Source organism: Berghia stephanieae, chromosome 1, assembly GCF_034508935.2.
Source record: "Berghia stephanieae isolate SIO BIC M18660-M18661 chromosome 1, UCSD_Bste_1.3, whole genome shotgun sequence".
Taxonomy (NCBI): Eukaryota; Metazoa; Mollusca; class Gastropoda; order Nudibranchia; family Aeolidiidae; genus Berghia; species Berghia stephanieae.
In genome coordinates this window covers 70779938-70796009 of record NC_088360.1, presented here as the reverse complement: position 1 = coordinate 70796009, position 16072 = coordinate 70779938, and the positions used below count along the sequence as shown (strand labels likewise).

The 16072-nt window shown below is 35.6% G+C and overlaps 1 protein-coding gene across 4 annotated transcripts in view; it reads left to right on the top strand.

The window, feature by feature from the left end:
* Window positions 1-16072, top strand: part of LOC144980932 (coiled-coil and C2 domain-containing protein 1-like) — a 57261-nt gene that overhangs the window by 1638 nt on the left and 39551 nt on the right. For 2 of the 4 annotated variants that reach the window (XM_078928884.1, XM_078928916.1), the window contains exons 2-6: window positions 4209-4368; window positions 5997-6091; window positions 11537-11959; window positions 12462-12618; window positions 15890-15937. In XM_078928884.1, coding sequence (XP_078785010.1) covers window positions 4209-4368; window positions 5997-6091; window positions 11537-11959; window positions 12462-12618; window positions 15890-15937 — 883 coding nt within the window. The remainder of the gene's footprint in view (window positions 1-4208; window positions 4369-5996; window positions 6092-11536; window positions 11960-12461; window positions 12619-15889; window positions 15938-16072) is intronic. The other 2 variants (XM_078928896.1, XM_078928905.1) reach the window with 2 other exon arrangements.

Below are 16072 nucleotides of genomic sequence, written 5' to 3'. Positions count from 1 at the left end.
GAGTTCCAAAAATGGGGGGCTGAAAATTGAAAAGATTGTTCACCATTTTACGCAATGGTTTAGGTTTGACAAGGATTGATTGGTCATTGCTTGACCTCAAGTTTCTATTGGGGACATACAGTAGACTCCGGATAAGACGATGCCCAGGGGAACAGGGGAAAAAATCGACTGAACTGAAAATCAACTTAACTGGAGTGTAACTGAATGAGCAAAAATGCATGTGAACAAAGCCAGCCAATCTAGAATAAGTATGGCCCTTCATGTTGTGCTTTTCGCTGACGTTGCTTGATCGCGGTCAATTGACCAGAGAATTGGAGGTCCCTGTAGTGGTCATTCAGAGGCTCCTACCCCCAACAGCCCCAAAGAGGAATAAGAATACATTAAAAGCGGAATATGAGATCAAAAAGCGGAATCAACTTACTGTTATTGACTATGACATGCTTGGCAACAGAAAATGTGATAGACAATCAAAAAGTACTCAAATGATAAAATTTTGTTTTTTAAATATATAATGTGTAAAAATGTGCAGATTGTGTTCAGACTAAAAAGGGGGTCAAATAATAATAAAGGACACACAGGTCCTGGCAGTCTCAGAGCAAAACATTGAATAGATGGATTTAACCTTGTCAGGGCCCCCCCCCCCCCCCCCCCACCCCCCTCTCTTCAACACACGCCTAATCAAATGCGCATGCCGGCACACACACACACACAAGCACAAATACTGACAGTTCTCAATAATATTATCGATTGGACCCAACATATAATATTACCTAGGTCATTGACCTCACATATTGGAGTCAACATAATAATACTTTGGTCAATCCCCCTCCCAAAAATATTATATTATATGACATCAGCTGAAATACAGAATATAGACCTATTAAGTGGAATTATTCCGCGAAAAGCTGAAGGGCAGGAGCCTCTAGGTCAAGGTCATGCTTCTTGTAAATCGTTGAGAGACAGGTATGGCTGGTATGCCAATTTCTTCTGCGATGATTTTCTATGGCATGCCAGACTTCAAATGCATCGATCAGCTGGATCTTTCTTTTCAGTGATAGGTTTGCCATTGTAGTTGTAGACTTGACTTGAATTGAATTGTTGATAAAATTGATACTTTTTAAGAGGGCCATTACATAGAATGGCCTGGGATTAGAACAAAAAAATATAATAAAAAATGTTGAACTTGAAGTTGCCACGATGTAAAATGTGTAACATTGGTGTGCGCCAATCGTCGCGGATGAAAATTCTTACTGGTAGCTTTTTTAACCAATGGAAATACTTGTTTATTTGTGATTTTATTGTGGTCATGAGTGATAAGAACATCGACTTAAGCGACATTGACTTATGTGGAGTTTAAAGATTTTTTTTACTAATGTTATATAGGAAGAAGGGGGAGTGACCAAGAAACAAAAAATCGACTTGGGTAAAAATCGACTTAAGCAACGTCGACGTATCCAGAGTGCACTGTATATGTTAAGAAGGTCTTTAATATAGGAGGGACTGTTGGTGCTCCAGGATTTTTAGACAACAGTACAAATCTTATAAGGCAACTCTTTTTTACACAGGAAGCCAATGTAACTCACAGAGAAGGAGAGTTGCTGACGGATATTTTTTGCTATTGCGCACAATGAGTCTAGCTGCATTATTTTGAGCAACCTGAAGTTTACTCATTTTGTCTTTAGCTAAATTGGCACAAAGGGAGTTACAATAGTCCAATTTAGATAAAACAAGGGAATTAATTAAAAGTTCTGCTATATGCTTCAGTATTAAATGACGAATTTTGTTTATTTTTTTTCATTTCTATGTACATAGATTGTATGGTGTTATTCACATGGCTTGTCATGGAAAGATCTTTATCAATGAAGACGCCAAGGTTTTTTGCTTTATTTGAAAATTCTATTGTGCTATTTTCGAGAATAATAGGTGATTTATTTGCCTGTTTAAGGATACTCGGCCTTCCACACATTAAAATATCAGTTTTACTATCATTTAATTTTAACTTGTTATGGTACATCCAAGATTTAATCTCATTAAAACAGCTCGGAATTTGTTTTATTAAGAGTTGTAAATTACTTAGGGGTACTGAATCATAAATTTTCTTCTTCTTCTTCTTCTTCTTCTTCTTCTTCTTCTTCTTCTTCTTCTTCTTCTTCTTCTTCTTCTTCTTCTTCTTCTTCTTCTTCTTCTTCTTCTTCTTCTTCTTCTTCTTCTTCTTCTCTCTCTTCTTCTTCCTCTTCTTCTTCTTCTTCTCTCTTCTTCTTCTTCTTCTTCTTCTTCTTCTTCTTCTTCTTCTTCTTCTTCTTCTTCTTCTTCTTTCTTCTTCTTCTTCTTCTTCTTCTTCTTCTTCTTCTTCTTCTTCTTCTTCTTCTTCTTCTTCTTCTTCTTCTTCTTCTTCTTCTAAATAAGGACCTGCTTATTTTATTATAAATGATGATTTGACAAGTCAATTGACGTGTCATATCTGTGTTGAGTTTGTTAATTCCATATTTTTGTCCTGTTGGTCTAATTTCGCGTGTTCAAAAAGTTCTGACAATTTTTTCACCAGCCATTTACAGGCCTGGAAGTGTTCACGATTAAGTGTGAGCATGCCCTGCATCTGCAACGTCCACAAGGCTCTCTGTCTTACGTTGGTTACTGGCCATATCTATTGTTAAGCGGCTCCTAATAAGTATATCCCTCAAATTGTGATTCCGTCTGTGGGCTATTAAAGGAGGTTTGTTGAATATATCCCTTGTTTCTACATGCTCCTGAAGAATCTGACGGTAGTTAGTTAAAAAGATTTTGATGACTTCTTTGTTGTGTGGATGATTTGTGATGACGAGGATAGGTCTGTCTGTTTTGCTGTTACTGTAGTCAACTGGTTTCATGGCAGCCTCCCTAGAGATGTTTTGGATTTTGTCAACTTTTTTTTTTTAGTATGTATTCAGGATATTGGCGGTTCTGGAAGAAGTCAAGCATTTTATCCTTCTCTACCCTGAAGTCCTCATCATCCTGGCAGATTGGTCTTAATCTGAGTAGCTGCGAAATTGGAATGGAATCTTTGCATTTGGTGGGATGTGAAGACTACAAGTCACAGCTACCTTCTCTACTCTTAATTCAATATTTGGAATGTGGTATTGCCATCTTATTTTCAAAATCCTGTGGAGGCATTTGTTTATGAAGGTCTGAATGTTATGAGTAAGCAATAGTTGCCAACTGTCCTGATAAAATCTGGACAGTCCGATTTGGCACTCTGAGAAAAATTTAAAGAAAAAAAATGGACTGAATGCGAATGGAAATGACCCCTGCATGTCTCAGGATTATGCTATTGACAAATTAAAACAAGGAATAGAAAAACTCTAAGTCTAGATTATATTATGTAATAGTTGTAGCCCAAACATACTGCTATATTGGTTCATGATGGTATTGTGTATTAGGGTGTCCTGTTCTAGCTCTGAAAAATTGGCCGATATAGGAAGGTTATTTGTGACTCTCCAGGTTTCATGTCCACACAGAAGAACAGATTTCAAATTGGAACCAAACATTCTAAGTTTAGTTGCATTAATGATAGCTGATGTTGCTTTCCATATAGGTGACAAGATGTCAAAAGACTGTTGAGCTTTCCTAATTCTGGCTTTGATATCTTCTGTGGTACCTCCTTTTTTGCTAACTTTACTACTTTAGTATATAAAGTCATATATATCTGAACTGGAGTTCCTGATATGTTGACTGGGGTTTAATGTTGTTATTAATTCTTAATCACCTTGTTTTTTTATCATTTACTTTGAGACCAACATATTGGCTCTTTCCGTCAAACAACTTCGAGTTGCATGTCTTGAATGTGATGACTGAGTAAAGTAATGTCATTTGCAAACTCAATTCCTCCAGGTTTTTGGAGAGCATCCATTGTATTCCTCGCCTCGAGTTTGCAAATGCTTCTTTTGTTGTCCAATGAAGCAGAGGCAAGAAGAGAAGAGGGGACAGAAGGCTTCCTTGTCTCACTCCTATGGAAAGCTGGAATTTGGTCCAGAGTTTTTCCTGGCATGTAACTTGGCAGGAAAACTTATGGAGTTTTAAAAAGATATTTTGATAAATCAAATGAAATTGATCAAATACTGATGTACCATGAAGACTTTTTCCTGCATGCTGATGAAGCTGGCTTCATCGTTCTTATTTTCCAACAGCATGGCACTTAGGAAAGCAAATAGTCATAAATTGTATTTCAACAGCTCGGTATCAACCCAATGCCTGGAATGGGTATGCCAGGAATGGATCCAATGGCTTATGGACCAGATGATGATGATGATGCTGACTTAGAGGCAGAATTGGCAGCACTGGCTGGGGAAGAATATAAACCACCTACTAGGAAAGCAAAACCTCGCAGGAAAGGTTTGTAACTTTAAAAAGCTTCGTACAATTTTTTTATTTTTTTATCTAAGACCTCTTAATCTTAAGTCCATATCAAATGTCATCACTTATTTATGTACATGATAAATGTGTGTCCTCAGGAATATTTTCAGGATTGGATAATTTATTAGACAAATTAATATCAGAGTTCCCTTGTCCTCCCTAAATTCAAGGACTCCTTGAAAACTCATTGATTTTGATTTTACTGAGAAAATTTCCTTGAAAACTTGAATTTCATTTTAGGAGAAAACTCCTTGAATTTTGCGAGTTCACCACTTCTACAACCACAACATCATCATCATTATCAGTATCACCACCAGTACAACTACCACCACATCATTACCACTACCACCACTTCTACAACCACAAAACCATCTTCACTACAAACACAAATGCAGCAACCACTACCACACTACGACCACAGCCACCACCAATTCATCATCATCACTGCCACACTACTACAACCTCCACTACACCATATCATCATTATCATTACTATTACAACCATCACATCACCATCCCTTACACCACTACTACAATCACCACCACTTCACTATCCCTACCACCATATCACAGTCCCAACCACCAATACTACAACCACCACATTACCATCCCTACCACCACTAATACAACTACTACCATATCACAATCGCTATCACCACTACTATAACCACCACATCACCATTCCTACCACCACTACGACACTACAACTACTACTACTGAAACTACCACATCACACCCCTATCACCACTACTACAACAACCATCACATCATCATTACTACCACCACTTTTACAACCACCACATTATCTTCTCTACCAACTCTACTACATCCACCACATCAGCATCCCTACCAATACTACTACAACAACCACATCACCATCCCTATCATAACTACCACAACAACCACTACATCATCATCCCAATCAACACTAATACAACAACCACCACATCACCACATTTTGTGTTGGATTGCTTCTCATTTTCTTCTAATTGATGATATACACATTCAACCCACCTGAAAACACTGCTTCTACCCAATGCCTGAGTTTTATAAACTTTCTCAAGGCGTTTGAAAATATTACTCAAGGTTTCTCCTTCGAGAACAAGTAATTTCATCGATTTGATTCAATCCATAGTGGTGGAGGTATAAAATTACTGTGGTTTGATGGTGGAAATGAGAGAGAGAAGAGAGAGAGAGAGAGAGAGAGAAGAGAGAGAGAGAGAGAGAGAGAGAGAGAGAGAGAGAGAGAGAGAGAGAGAAAGAGAGAGAGAGAGAGAGAGAGAGAGAGAGGGGGGGGGAGGGGGGAGTAGATAAAGATTTTAGATTGGCAGAAATATTGACTTAAATTGATCACAGGATGTAGCCTTGATGGCTTAATATGATGCTTTGGATGACAGGAGACATTACATTAAGGACATGATTTTGGTAAGAATGTATTGAGAAGTCAGTTTCATAAATAAAAGAAGAAATTTTATACTTTTATTGGTTTTGAGTTGATTATGATTTATCTCATTCGTACATGGTATTTTTTTTCTAGAGAAACATTTAGTTAGAAATGGATGCTTATGAAAATGACTAATGATATTCACTATATTTGTTTGATAAAGCTCCATTACCAATGAGTGAAATTGAACGCATGGCTGCACAAGGAATGGAAGATTTTGATGAGGATGTATCAGATACAGAAGACCCGGATTTGTTGGTATGTCAGAATATTTATTCATAAGTATGTTGCTCTTTGGGAAGAACAGTGAAATCTCAAAGTCGGAACCCTGCCTATTTGTTTGAAAGCTCTGTGTTTAGTATTTTACAAAGACAATTCAAGCCAGTATTGGGGACACCACTTAATTGGGACAGCTGCTTTATTGAGACAATTGCTTGGGAACAGAATTTTTTCTATATTAAAAGTCATACCCTTTCCAATTCCCAGCCGCTTAAAATTTGATGATGACCTTGCCCATAAAAGAACTTTTCGTTGTCTTTAATCATTTAAAAGGATAGTGCATAAAAAGCAAATTAGTCTAATGGGAATGTCAACTGGGTGTGGTCATACCGTTCATCACAGAGAACAATAGAATTTATCTGTATTCCCTGTTAGTATCTATCACGACAGTCAATGGGATGTGTGATCGAACCATTTATCATAGTCATCACAAAGATGTGAACAGTATTTACCTGTATCCCTTGTCAGTGTCATTGACTGCCACTGTCACATTCATGGTCATGGGTCAATGGCCATTGTTTGCTGAGTAATAATAATGATGATGATAATAATAATAATTAGCTTATTTCTATAGCGCCTTTCGTCTGAACCTCAAGGCGCTATAGAAATAAGCTTATTATTATTATTATTATTATTATTATTATTATTATTATTATTATTATTATTATTATTATTATTATTATTATTATCGTCGAAACCTCAAGGTGCTTAAAAATTTTTAAAAACAGGACATTGTTTACCGAGGTAACAATAACACTGCAAGATTAAATCAAAACATTAAGAGCATAAAACGGGCATCAAAAACATCAATACATAAATCACATACAATACATTTAAAACTAAATCAAGTAAATAATTACCGAAAAGATATGTTTTCAGGGGGATTTTTTTGATGATATCAATAGAGCTCGAAAATCTCACAAATCTCACAGATTCCAAATCCAGGGTCTGAATTTCATAAGAGACCTATCACCAAAGTATTTAAGTTTAGTTTTAGGAGATGCTAACAATTTTAAATCGTGGGATCTAAGATTTCTCAGAGGTATGTATGGTTGGAGTAAGTCTTGAATTTAGAGGGGGACAGAAGACTCAAATATACCAAAGCAGACAAGGGCTATTTTGTATTCAATTCTAGCCTGGTTAGCAGCTGGTGGATGGTTCAAAGCCTTTGTATCATCATAATGAGATTTTCCCAGGACCAATCTAGCCAATTCTGTACTCTCTGGAGCTTGTTTATTTTGTTATTGGGAAGACCAGTGAGCAGTGAATTGCAGTAGTCGAAGCTTGACTATTGAGGTCAGTGAAGAGGAAACGAGATTCGTATTTTCGAAACTAAACGAGAGGAAGGCTGCTGGGCCGGATGGATTGAAAGGAAAACTATTAAAAGAATGTGCCCATCAGCTTTCCCCCATTTATACACATATTTTTAACTGGTCCCTCCAATGCGTTTCGATCCCTGAAATTTGGAAAACTTCAAAAATTATTCCTGTTCCAAAAAAAGAAAAACTTGAAACTATGAACGATCTCAGACCTGTTGCGCTGACTTCAATAGTCATGAAATCTTTAGAAAAACTTGTTCTTGTTAAAATTAGGAATCAGTTTATGCCATTGAGTGATAGTCATCAATTTGCTTACAAACCAGGACGTGGCGTAGAGGATGCCATTTTGCTGTTTACAAACAACATCTACAGGCATCTAGATCACGCTAGGAGCTATTGCAGATTGCTTTTTGCAGATTTTTCTTCAGCGTTCAATACAATGCAACCTCAGTTGGTTGTTCAAAAATTGACTAGTCTGAATTTAAACAAGTATATAATTGCTTGGGTGCTCGAATTTCTTACGGAGAGAGCACAATATGTTCAATTAGGACAAAACAAATCTTCCTGTATAACTACAAATACTGGTGCTCCTCAAGGTTGTGTATTGTCTCCTGTATTATTCACAATATACACGAATGACTGTAGAAGTCAAAACCGGAGTGTACCTTTAATAAAGTTTGCAGATGACACAGCTCTTCAAGGCCTCATAACAAATGGCAACGAAGTGGCTTATAGGCAAGAAATTGATAGATTTGTGTCTTGGTGTGATGCCCACCACCTAGAGCTTAACATAAGCAAGACAAAGGAGCTAGTGATTGACTTTAGGAGAGTGAAGGAACCGATAGAACCGTTAAAATTAAAGGACCAATTCGTCCAGCGAGTTCCTCACTACAAATACCTTGGTGTAACGATTGATGACAGGCTCAAGTGGGATGAACACTTGAAAATAATTAGGCATAAGATGTGCAGACGTACATATTTTTTATCAAAACTCTCTCAGTTTAGAATAGATAAAACCCTCTGCACATTATTTTATAGAGCAGTAATCGAAAGTGTTTTGTCATTTTGTATAACAGCTTGGGGAGGCAATTGCTTAGCAGTGGAAAGGAACAAAATAAATTCAAATATTAAAAAATCCATTAAACGCTATATAAATGATGTTGACGATGTAGATCTTTTATACGAGAAATTTTGTATAAATAAAATAACTAAAATATTAAATGACCAGTATCATCCACTAAGACCATCAATTATTATGTCAGAAAGAAGTGGTCGCCCTTTCTCTATTTCAACGAAAACAGAGAGACACCGAAAATCTTTTCTGCCGTCCAGTATTAGGCTTTATAACAACAAGCAATAATCATTTTATATAATTATTTCTCATTTTTACTTTTTTTAAATATAAATATTAATTTATTAATTTATTTGTTTTGCAATCTTTTCAATTTTCAATTTATAGTGACAGTTTTAACTATTTTACAGTGTTGATATTATTCATATTATAAAGCGCAGCTCTGGTTATAGAGCTGCTCCTTTTTTTATATATACACCCTATTTCCATTGTATTTTTATCTTATTGTGTAAATTATAACACGTCTGTACAAAAAATTTCCTTTTTGGGATGCAATAAAGTATTATTATTATTATTATTATTATTATTTATTGATATTCTACAGAGCTCATAGTACACAATTTTCACATTATTTATGTGCTGACAAAGAACTGTCCAGAATGACAGCCAAATTTGTAGTCTTTTCAGAAATAGAAATATCACAATCAGTTGTGGTTAGCGTAGAAGTTGACAATAATTTTTTTCTGAGTTCCAATCAAAAACACCTTCAGTTTTATCTTCATTTAACAATTGCTTATTTTCTAGCATCCAACTTTTGATGGATTCACAACAATTTTCTAAATCACAGAAAAGAGAGGAGAGATGATGAGGAAAGGCAGCTTTTTATAGCTGCGTGTGGTCAGCATAAATGTGGGACCTCTCCAGTCGAGGTTTGACGGATTTTTTGGGATGGTTTTTTTCTTCTTTTTTTCTTTCTTGCTTTGTCTGACACCTTTCATACACACTTGTTCAGATGTTTATCTTACACTGGTACCTGCTCCTTAATTTCTTAATTTGGTAGCTAAATGGTAAAGTATATAATGGTAAGGTATAAAGGATTGGGCGTAAACCAATCCTTGCGGAAACCATTTTCTATATAGAAATTGTCAAAAGTTTCCCATTTACACTTTTTAGTGAGTAGTGAGTGATGGCTTTGTTTGTTCAAGGTTGTCACCATCAAATGGTTTGTTTGTTCGATGAGATGAATGGGTAGACAATGCATTCTTAATCCATTGATTACTACTTATGCATTAGTTATGAGTGGCATATTCATTGTTTTCTGCAGTTAGTTTTGTCTCTCATTGCTAAAGTAGATTAAGGACTTGTTTGTTTTTCATTAAGATGTGAAATGTCAGTCTGATAAACTTAATTGGGATGATTTGCCAGGAACCAGGCCGTCCCAATAAACAAGCTTTGACTGTAATATGTAGAAGAATGTGAGGGAAGTAAATGTGGGTGGTTTCTGTGTAAGGTCACATTATAATATTACCGCCCTCTCCCCTCTCGAAATGTGTTAAAAGAGAGGTTAGCTTGGCACTGGTACACAGTTATAAATCATTGGTTTGGTTCATCATGTCTCATTCAATAACGGTGATGGAATGAAGTTCCCTATCGCATGTGCTATGATAATAAGACAAATCATCATGTTGCAATGTCATTACATACAAATCCAGTACCTTAACACTATCACTGTTCACTTTCGTCCCACCTGCCTCTCCTCTCACTCCACCTTCCCCACTTCTTATCACATTTTGATTTTACAAACTAGTAATAGCCTCAGACCATCACTGCCTTACTACTTTCCCATTGTTTCTTGTAGAGGGATTGTCTGCCTATCATCCCCTCCACACACACACATGGCTTGCATAACACATTAACTAACACAATGTCATGGAGAGCGATGACATCTTTGTTTTCTATTCACTGCTAAGGAAAGGCAAAAGAATTTTATCCACAAATGCACAAGTGAGTGTCCACTGTTGTTCAAATTTTCTGTGTTGGCCTCCGAAAGTTTTCAGGATTTTTGTGTTTCCAATATGATGAATATAGAGAGAATAAAACGGGGGTTTGAGTTTGTTTGAAATTTCCATGATTTCGAGATTTGCCTGTTCGAGATTTCCGTGCTGCACTTTTGTATAATCTGTCTGAAAGAACAAAATGTAAATCTGCAACATTAGATACTAATGGACACCAATAGTAAGTCATTTTGAAAAATATAAATGTTTTGTTTTCATCAGTTTCTCTTGGTTCATTAGTGAAAAATCATCCAGCAACTGAGATCCTGGCACCAAAAATGCAGCAGGAATAGGACATTAAAATGTTGATACTTTGTCCATACTTTTTTACTTTTTATTGTAAGTTATTTCTGCTATAGTATTGGTGCTAAACTATGTATGTTTGGACTGTTTTGTCATTATTGAACCTTTAAAAAAATGATTAAAACGAAATCCTCATATTTTTTTTTTTCAAAATTAAGTATGGTGTCTTTTTTTTTTAGTCAAATGTTATTATATAGACCTTTTGGCATGCCTCAATTTATGGCATGAAATGAGCATATCAACTAATTAGGCGTTTGATACCAAATGTAAAGAAGACTTCTAGTTAAAGCCTCATCATATTATTTCAAAATACTTGGCAAATATGGACCAACTTACCCACAAGTGATAAGCCTAACTAGTGTTAAGTAATGTTGGATCTGTATTGTTTGAAAACAAAACTGAAATGTCCCTATCTTTATTTCTCGTTCCAACTAAGTCAATAGTCATTTGAAATTGAGTTGTCAGAGAAGAGGAGGATCATACTTTTGGTTCAAAGAGATTTTCTCTCCTACCCTGGGGCAGGGAGTAAAAATATTATGCATTGTCTAGAGGTTGGTATTTTTTTACTCCAAATGTGCCATAAATGTGACAAAGAGATTGATTTTAGAATTCCAATTATGAAATCAATAAAAGTGTGCTTGTTTCTTGTTAATTATGTGAAATGTGATTACCACAGGCTGAACTTCAGGATCTCCAAGAAGAAGATGATGTTAATGAAGAAAATAATCAACCTACACCATCTCCAAAACAGACAAGCCCAACCAAAACTCAGTCTCCAAACTCATCTGCCTCCCAACCTGCCTACCAGTCAACCATCTCCTCTTCACAAGCTCCTCCCGTTGCTGCTGCCCCTCGGCACCCCCCTAGCCCAGGTCCTAGGTCCTTACCGTCTCCTAAACCTTTACCTCCCACTTCCATTTCACCTGGCCCCTCCCCATCTTCATCAGGTAGGCCGTCACCTGCTCCTACTAGGCCTAGTGGTGCTGGAGGGATGGTTGGACTCCTGGAGGAGCGAATAGCATTATACAAACAGGCATCAGCTCAGGCCAAGGCTTCAGGGGAAGGATCCAAACAGAGACGAATGGACAGGGGAGTAAAGGTAATTGCTTGAATATTGATTGCTGTTTGTTGTTGTTGAATAAAGTTTTACTACTTATTTTATTTTAATCATTAGTTGTGCATTATCACATGTTTACAGATAAAATGCTGCTGTATAAGTCTTCTGTCATCATTTTAAAATAAAAAATGGGCCTTAATTAAGGCCCAATATTCACAATTGTTATTTTTCCTTCAAAGCAGAAAGTATTTCTAGAGTAGTTCAAAACAACAGTTGTGTTAATTTTCACAAAAGTTTTTTTATTCAGAGTAACTCACCTTAGAGAGATAGTTACTGAACTGTTTTGGATTCTAATAGATTGACCATTATTAACATAATGGTTAGGAAGCAGAATATGAGTTATTCACTCATATTGCACCCATAAAGTTGACTTTTATTCCAAATCTAAAAGATCCATTCAACAATAATTGTATAAATTATGTTCACTCCTTTTCAATCAATTTAATTGTTTCTATCTAAACTGAATTTCTTTGATGATTTGCAGACATTAGCAGACATGCTGAGACAGGCCAAGGCAGGCAAACCGGTGAATGAAGAAGAAATTCCCCCACCTGTGTATGTGGCAGGATCAGCACCACCACCTTCACAAGCTAGTCCAAGCTCCAACAGTAGTGCTAGCACTCCCAGTCCATCAGCTGGTGGTATGGTTCAATAGATGCCTATTAGATGTTAATTATGAAAAGTTTTTGAGATGTAAAGAGGCAGTTTTGATATGAGCCTTTTTTCATTTTATCATTTAGTTAATTACATCAATTTTAAAAAAAAGCATAACACAATATCCACTTATGTGCTCAAAGCGCTTTACAAAGGGCCTCCAGCCAACAGCAACATTTATCTTGTAAAACGAGACATGAAACAGTAAGGCGATATTACATTTTGTTTTGAGATAGTGCTGTTACCGACCAGGTACTCATTTTACACCTGAGTGTGATAATGGAATATGAGTGAAGAGCCTTTTCCAAAAACTCAACTTTGCACTGCCCAAAGTGAGATTAAAACCCAAGACCTACCTACTCGAAGATGATTGTCATACCACAAGACCACAAAACCACGTTTGTAGCGAAAATTATTCCACATAATCACACTTTTTCATATTAAGATTTCTCGATTATTGAGAGAGACGTGGAACAACTTGGTGAGGGCAGGGGTGGTCTCTGTGGAATAAGTTGCAGTAGGCATGATGGGATACCATCACATCCAGCTGCCTTTTTAAGGTTGAGTGAAGTGTAGTTTTTCTACACACATTTCCATCACGACCATGACTAGCATTAAAAAGCACTTATTTTCGAAGACTGGCAGAACGTTTTTCTGGCTTTCAGATGTGAATACTGAGCAGAATTGGTGTTTGAGTGCATCAGATTCGTCTTTGTTTCTTTTGTATAGCTTCATCTCCTACAGTTAAAGGTGTAACTCCTGCAAGGTCTTTTTTTTTCCCTAGTTTTTGATCAAATCAAATTGTCTGCAATGAGCTGTTTTACCTAGTTATGGTATGCTTTTTTGTTCTCTCTCCTTGTTTCTTTCTTCACTGCATTATGTTTATTCCAATGTACTGGTTAAATTTGTGCTTTAGATTTTGCCCATTTTCTTTGCTTTTGTTGGGAGAGTCATTTGAATCTGATGTAGATTGTAGATCCTTATTCGTGAAATTTCTTTGAACTAAGCTTGGTTTTTCACGATGACATTAAGATAGTGTAATTCGAATTTCAAACAAAATATTGTCCATTTTCAGTTGCCCAGTTAAAAGAAACATTAATATCTTTACATAAATTATTAAGGGGATCCGCGGGTTATGTGCTGCTCAAATTTTGAAATTCAGAGAGAAAAAACGAAAATTGTTTTTTCTGGTGATTCCCTGTTTAAAAACATCTGTAGAATCCATTTTCTTAGGTTTCAAAACTAAAAAAGGTGTCTAAAGCTCCTTAGATTACCCTTGATTAAGGTAAGGATAAGGTCAGATATGAATAAAATGAAATGTATTTTTGCATTTTTCTTAAAATGTCATTTTTGACTACCTTTTCTCACTATTTTAAGTAGATCTCAAAAGAAAACTGCCAGAATTTGCTGTAATTTTGCCACAATGTTTAATAGATGTAAATGTATCACCTTACAAAGAGATTTTTAAATCAGCTGTCTTACTTTTTGAGTTAGGACATTTTCTCTTTGAGGCTGAATATGTAAAAGTATGATAAAGAAACTCATAATCAGCTTCTTTATGGTGTTAGCGGATGTCCTTAGGAGTTATCATGCCAAATATCAGGCCTTAAACTAGAATATGTTTTGAGATCTACTCAAAATAAAGTAATGTGTAAAACGCTGAGTCAACATTTTAACCATGTCACTACCTGATAGAAAAACTTGAAAAATTTCTTTTTGAAGGTTTAGAGCATCTAATTTTAAGCAAACAACTACATATATGTATATAAACAAGAAACAAAAAGATATAATATTGATTTTTGTGGTATAACATAGCCATCCCCCTTTAACAAAATAATATCATTTATAATTTGTTTTAATTTAATCAATAACTGTCTTAATAAAAGGTGGTGCTAAAGCGGAGCAAAGTTCTTGGGTTGCATCAGTGCCTACTGAAAAACTGACCTTGTTGTTTTAGTGAGGAAATATCGATGCTGAGTGTTTTTTCAATGAGCTTTTACAATCCCATGTCTTCCTCAAAATGGAGCAGCATGAAGAACTTAATATCTTTCAACTAGTTAACGCCAGGCCCCATGTAGCAACTGTCTGATTCAACTTTTTAGAGGAGCAGAATTTGGAGGTTCTGCCTTGGCCAGCCAAGTCTCTTGATCTTTTGCTGATCAAACACCTATGGTACTGGGTTGGTCACAACAGAAATATCAATAACATTGACGCCCTTTCCGATATAGTGATTGAGGTATAGAACAGTATTCCCCAAGAGATGACACAATGTTATATCAATGAGGAATAGGAGATCGTTTGTTATCAAGGCCAGAGGTGGACGTACCAGAAATATTTTTGAAGTGTAAGAAAGTGAAGAGTTCTTTTCAAAAAAAAAATTAGTAATTGATATTATTGGTATCGACGTAAAAATGAACTGTAACTCAGCCAAAGAATACTTTGATTTTTCTTTTTTGTTAAAATTATTCACCAGTTCAAAAAATGGTGTGTTATCTATATTGCTAAGTATAATATATGGGAAAACAACTATGTAAGTAAAACTCAATGCAATTGCTACATGTTGTACATCATCTGGAAAGGCTTGAGTAGTTGAACTTTTCTTAGATTAAGAAATTAAAGATGCCCTTGAACTCAGTAATTTTTGGAAACTTTTGAAAACATTCCTATTCAGGCAGGCTTTTGGGTAGTTTTAGTATTTGCATTTTGTGTTACCTATTGTCTTTGTATGGTCCTTGGAGCACTTTCTGGATTCTGCACGCTACATAAATTATTACATTACATTACATTTGAAATTTATAGAATTAAATCAAAAAATAGATTTATTAACTAAAAACCTGATAAATTGATAGAAAAAGGGGTACAGCTCATCTCAACATCATTAATACGTGCTATTGGAAATGTAAATTAAGCTTTTTTGACTATTTTCAATACTTTGATCAATTTCATAGATGAAATACTTGGTAACTACATTTTTTTTTCATATTTGATCATCTAAAAGTCTCACAAACAAGCATAAAAGTAACTAAGTTCTCTAGGCCTGTAAGTCATGAGACACTCGTCTGAACTGAAATTTTTTGGACATCTCTCTTGAGGTTAGGGTTTTTTGTTTCATTACTTCTTTTCATATAGTTACATGCCATGTTTTCCCTATGGCTTATCCACTAAATCGAATCACATTATGCTGATTTTCGTTACAGACTTCTCTTATTTGTCAGTGAATCATATATTCATGTTTTTATATTCATAATCACACATAATCTCCAGCTACAAGTTCTGCTACACTAAGAACAAGCTCTTCTACTGCAGGTACTGAGTCATTCAGACTTTGACTGTTTGTTTTACTTCATTTATTATTATTAACATATTATCTGAAAGAGATTGTTAATAGATAGCATTGATATGTTTGATCGTTGAAAATATGTTAGGTTATTTAGAGCTTTG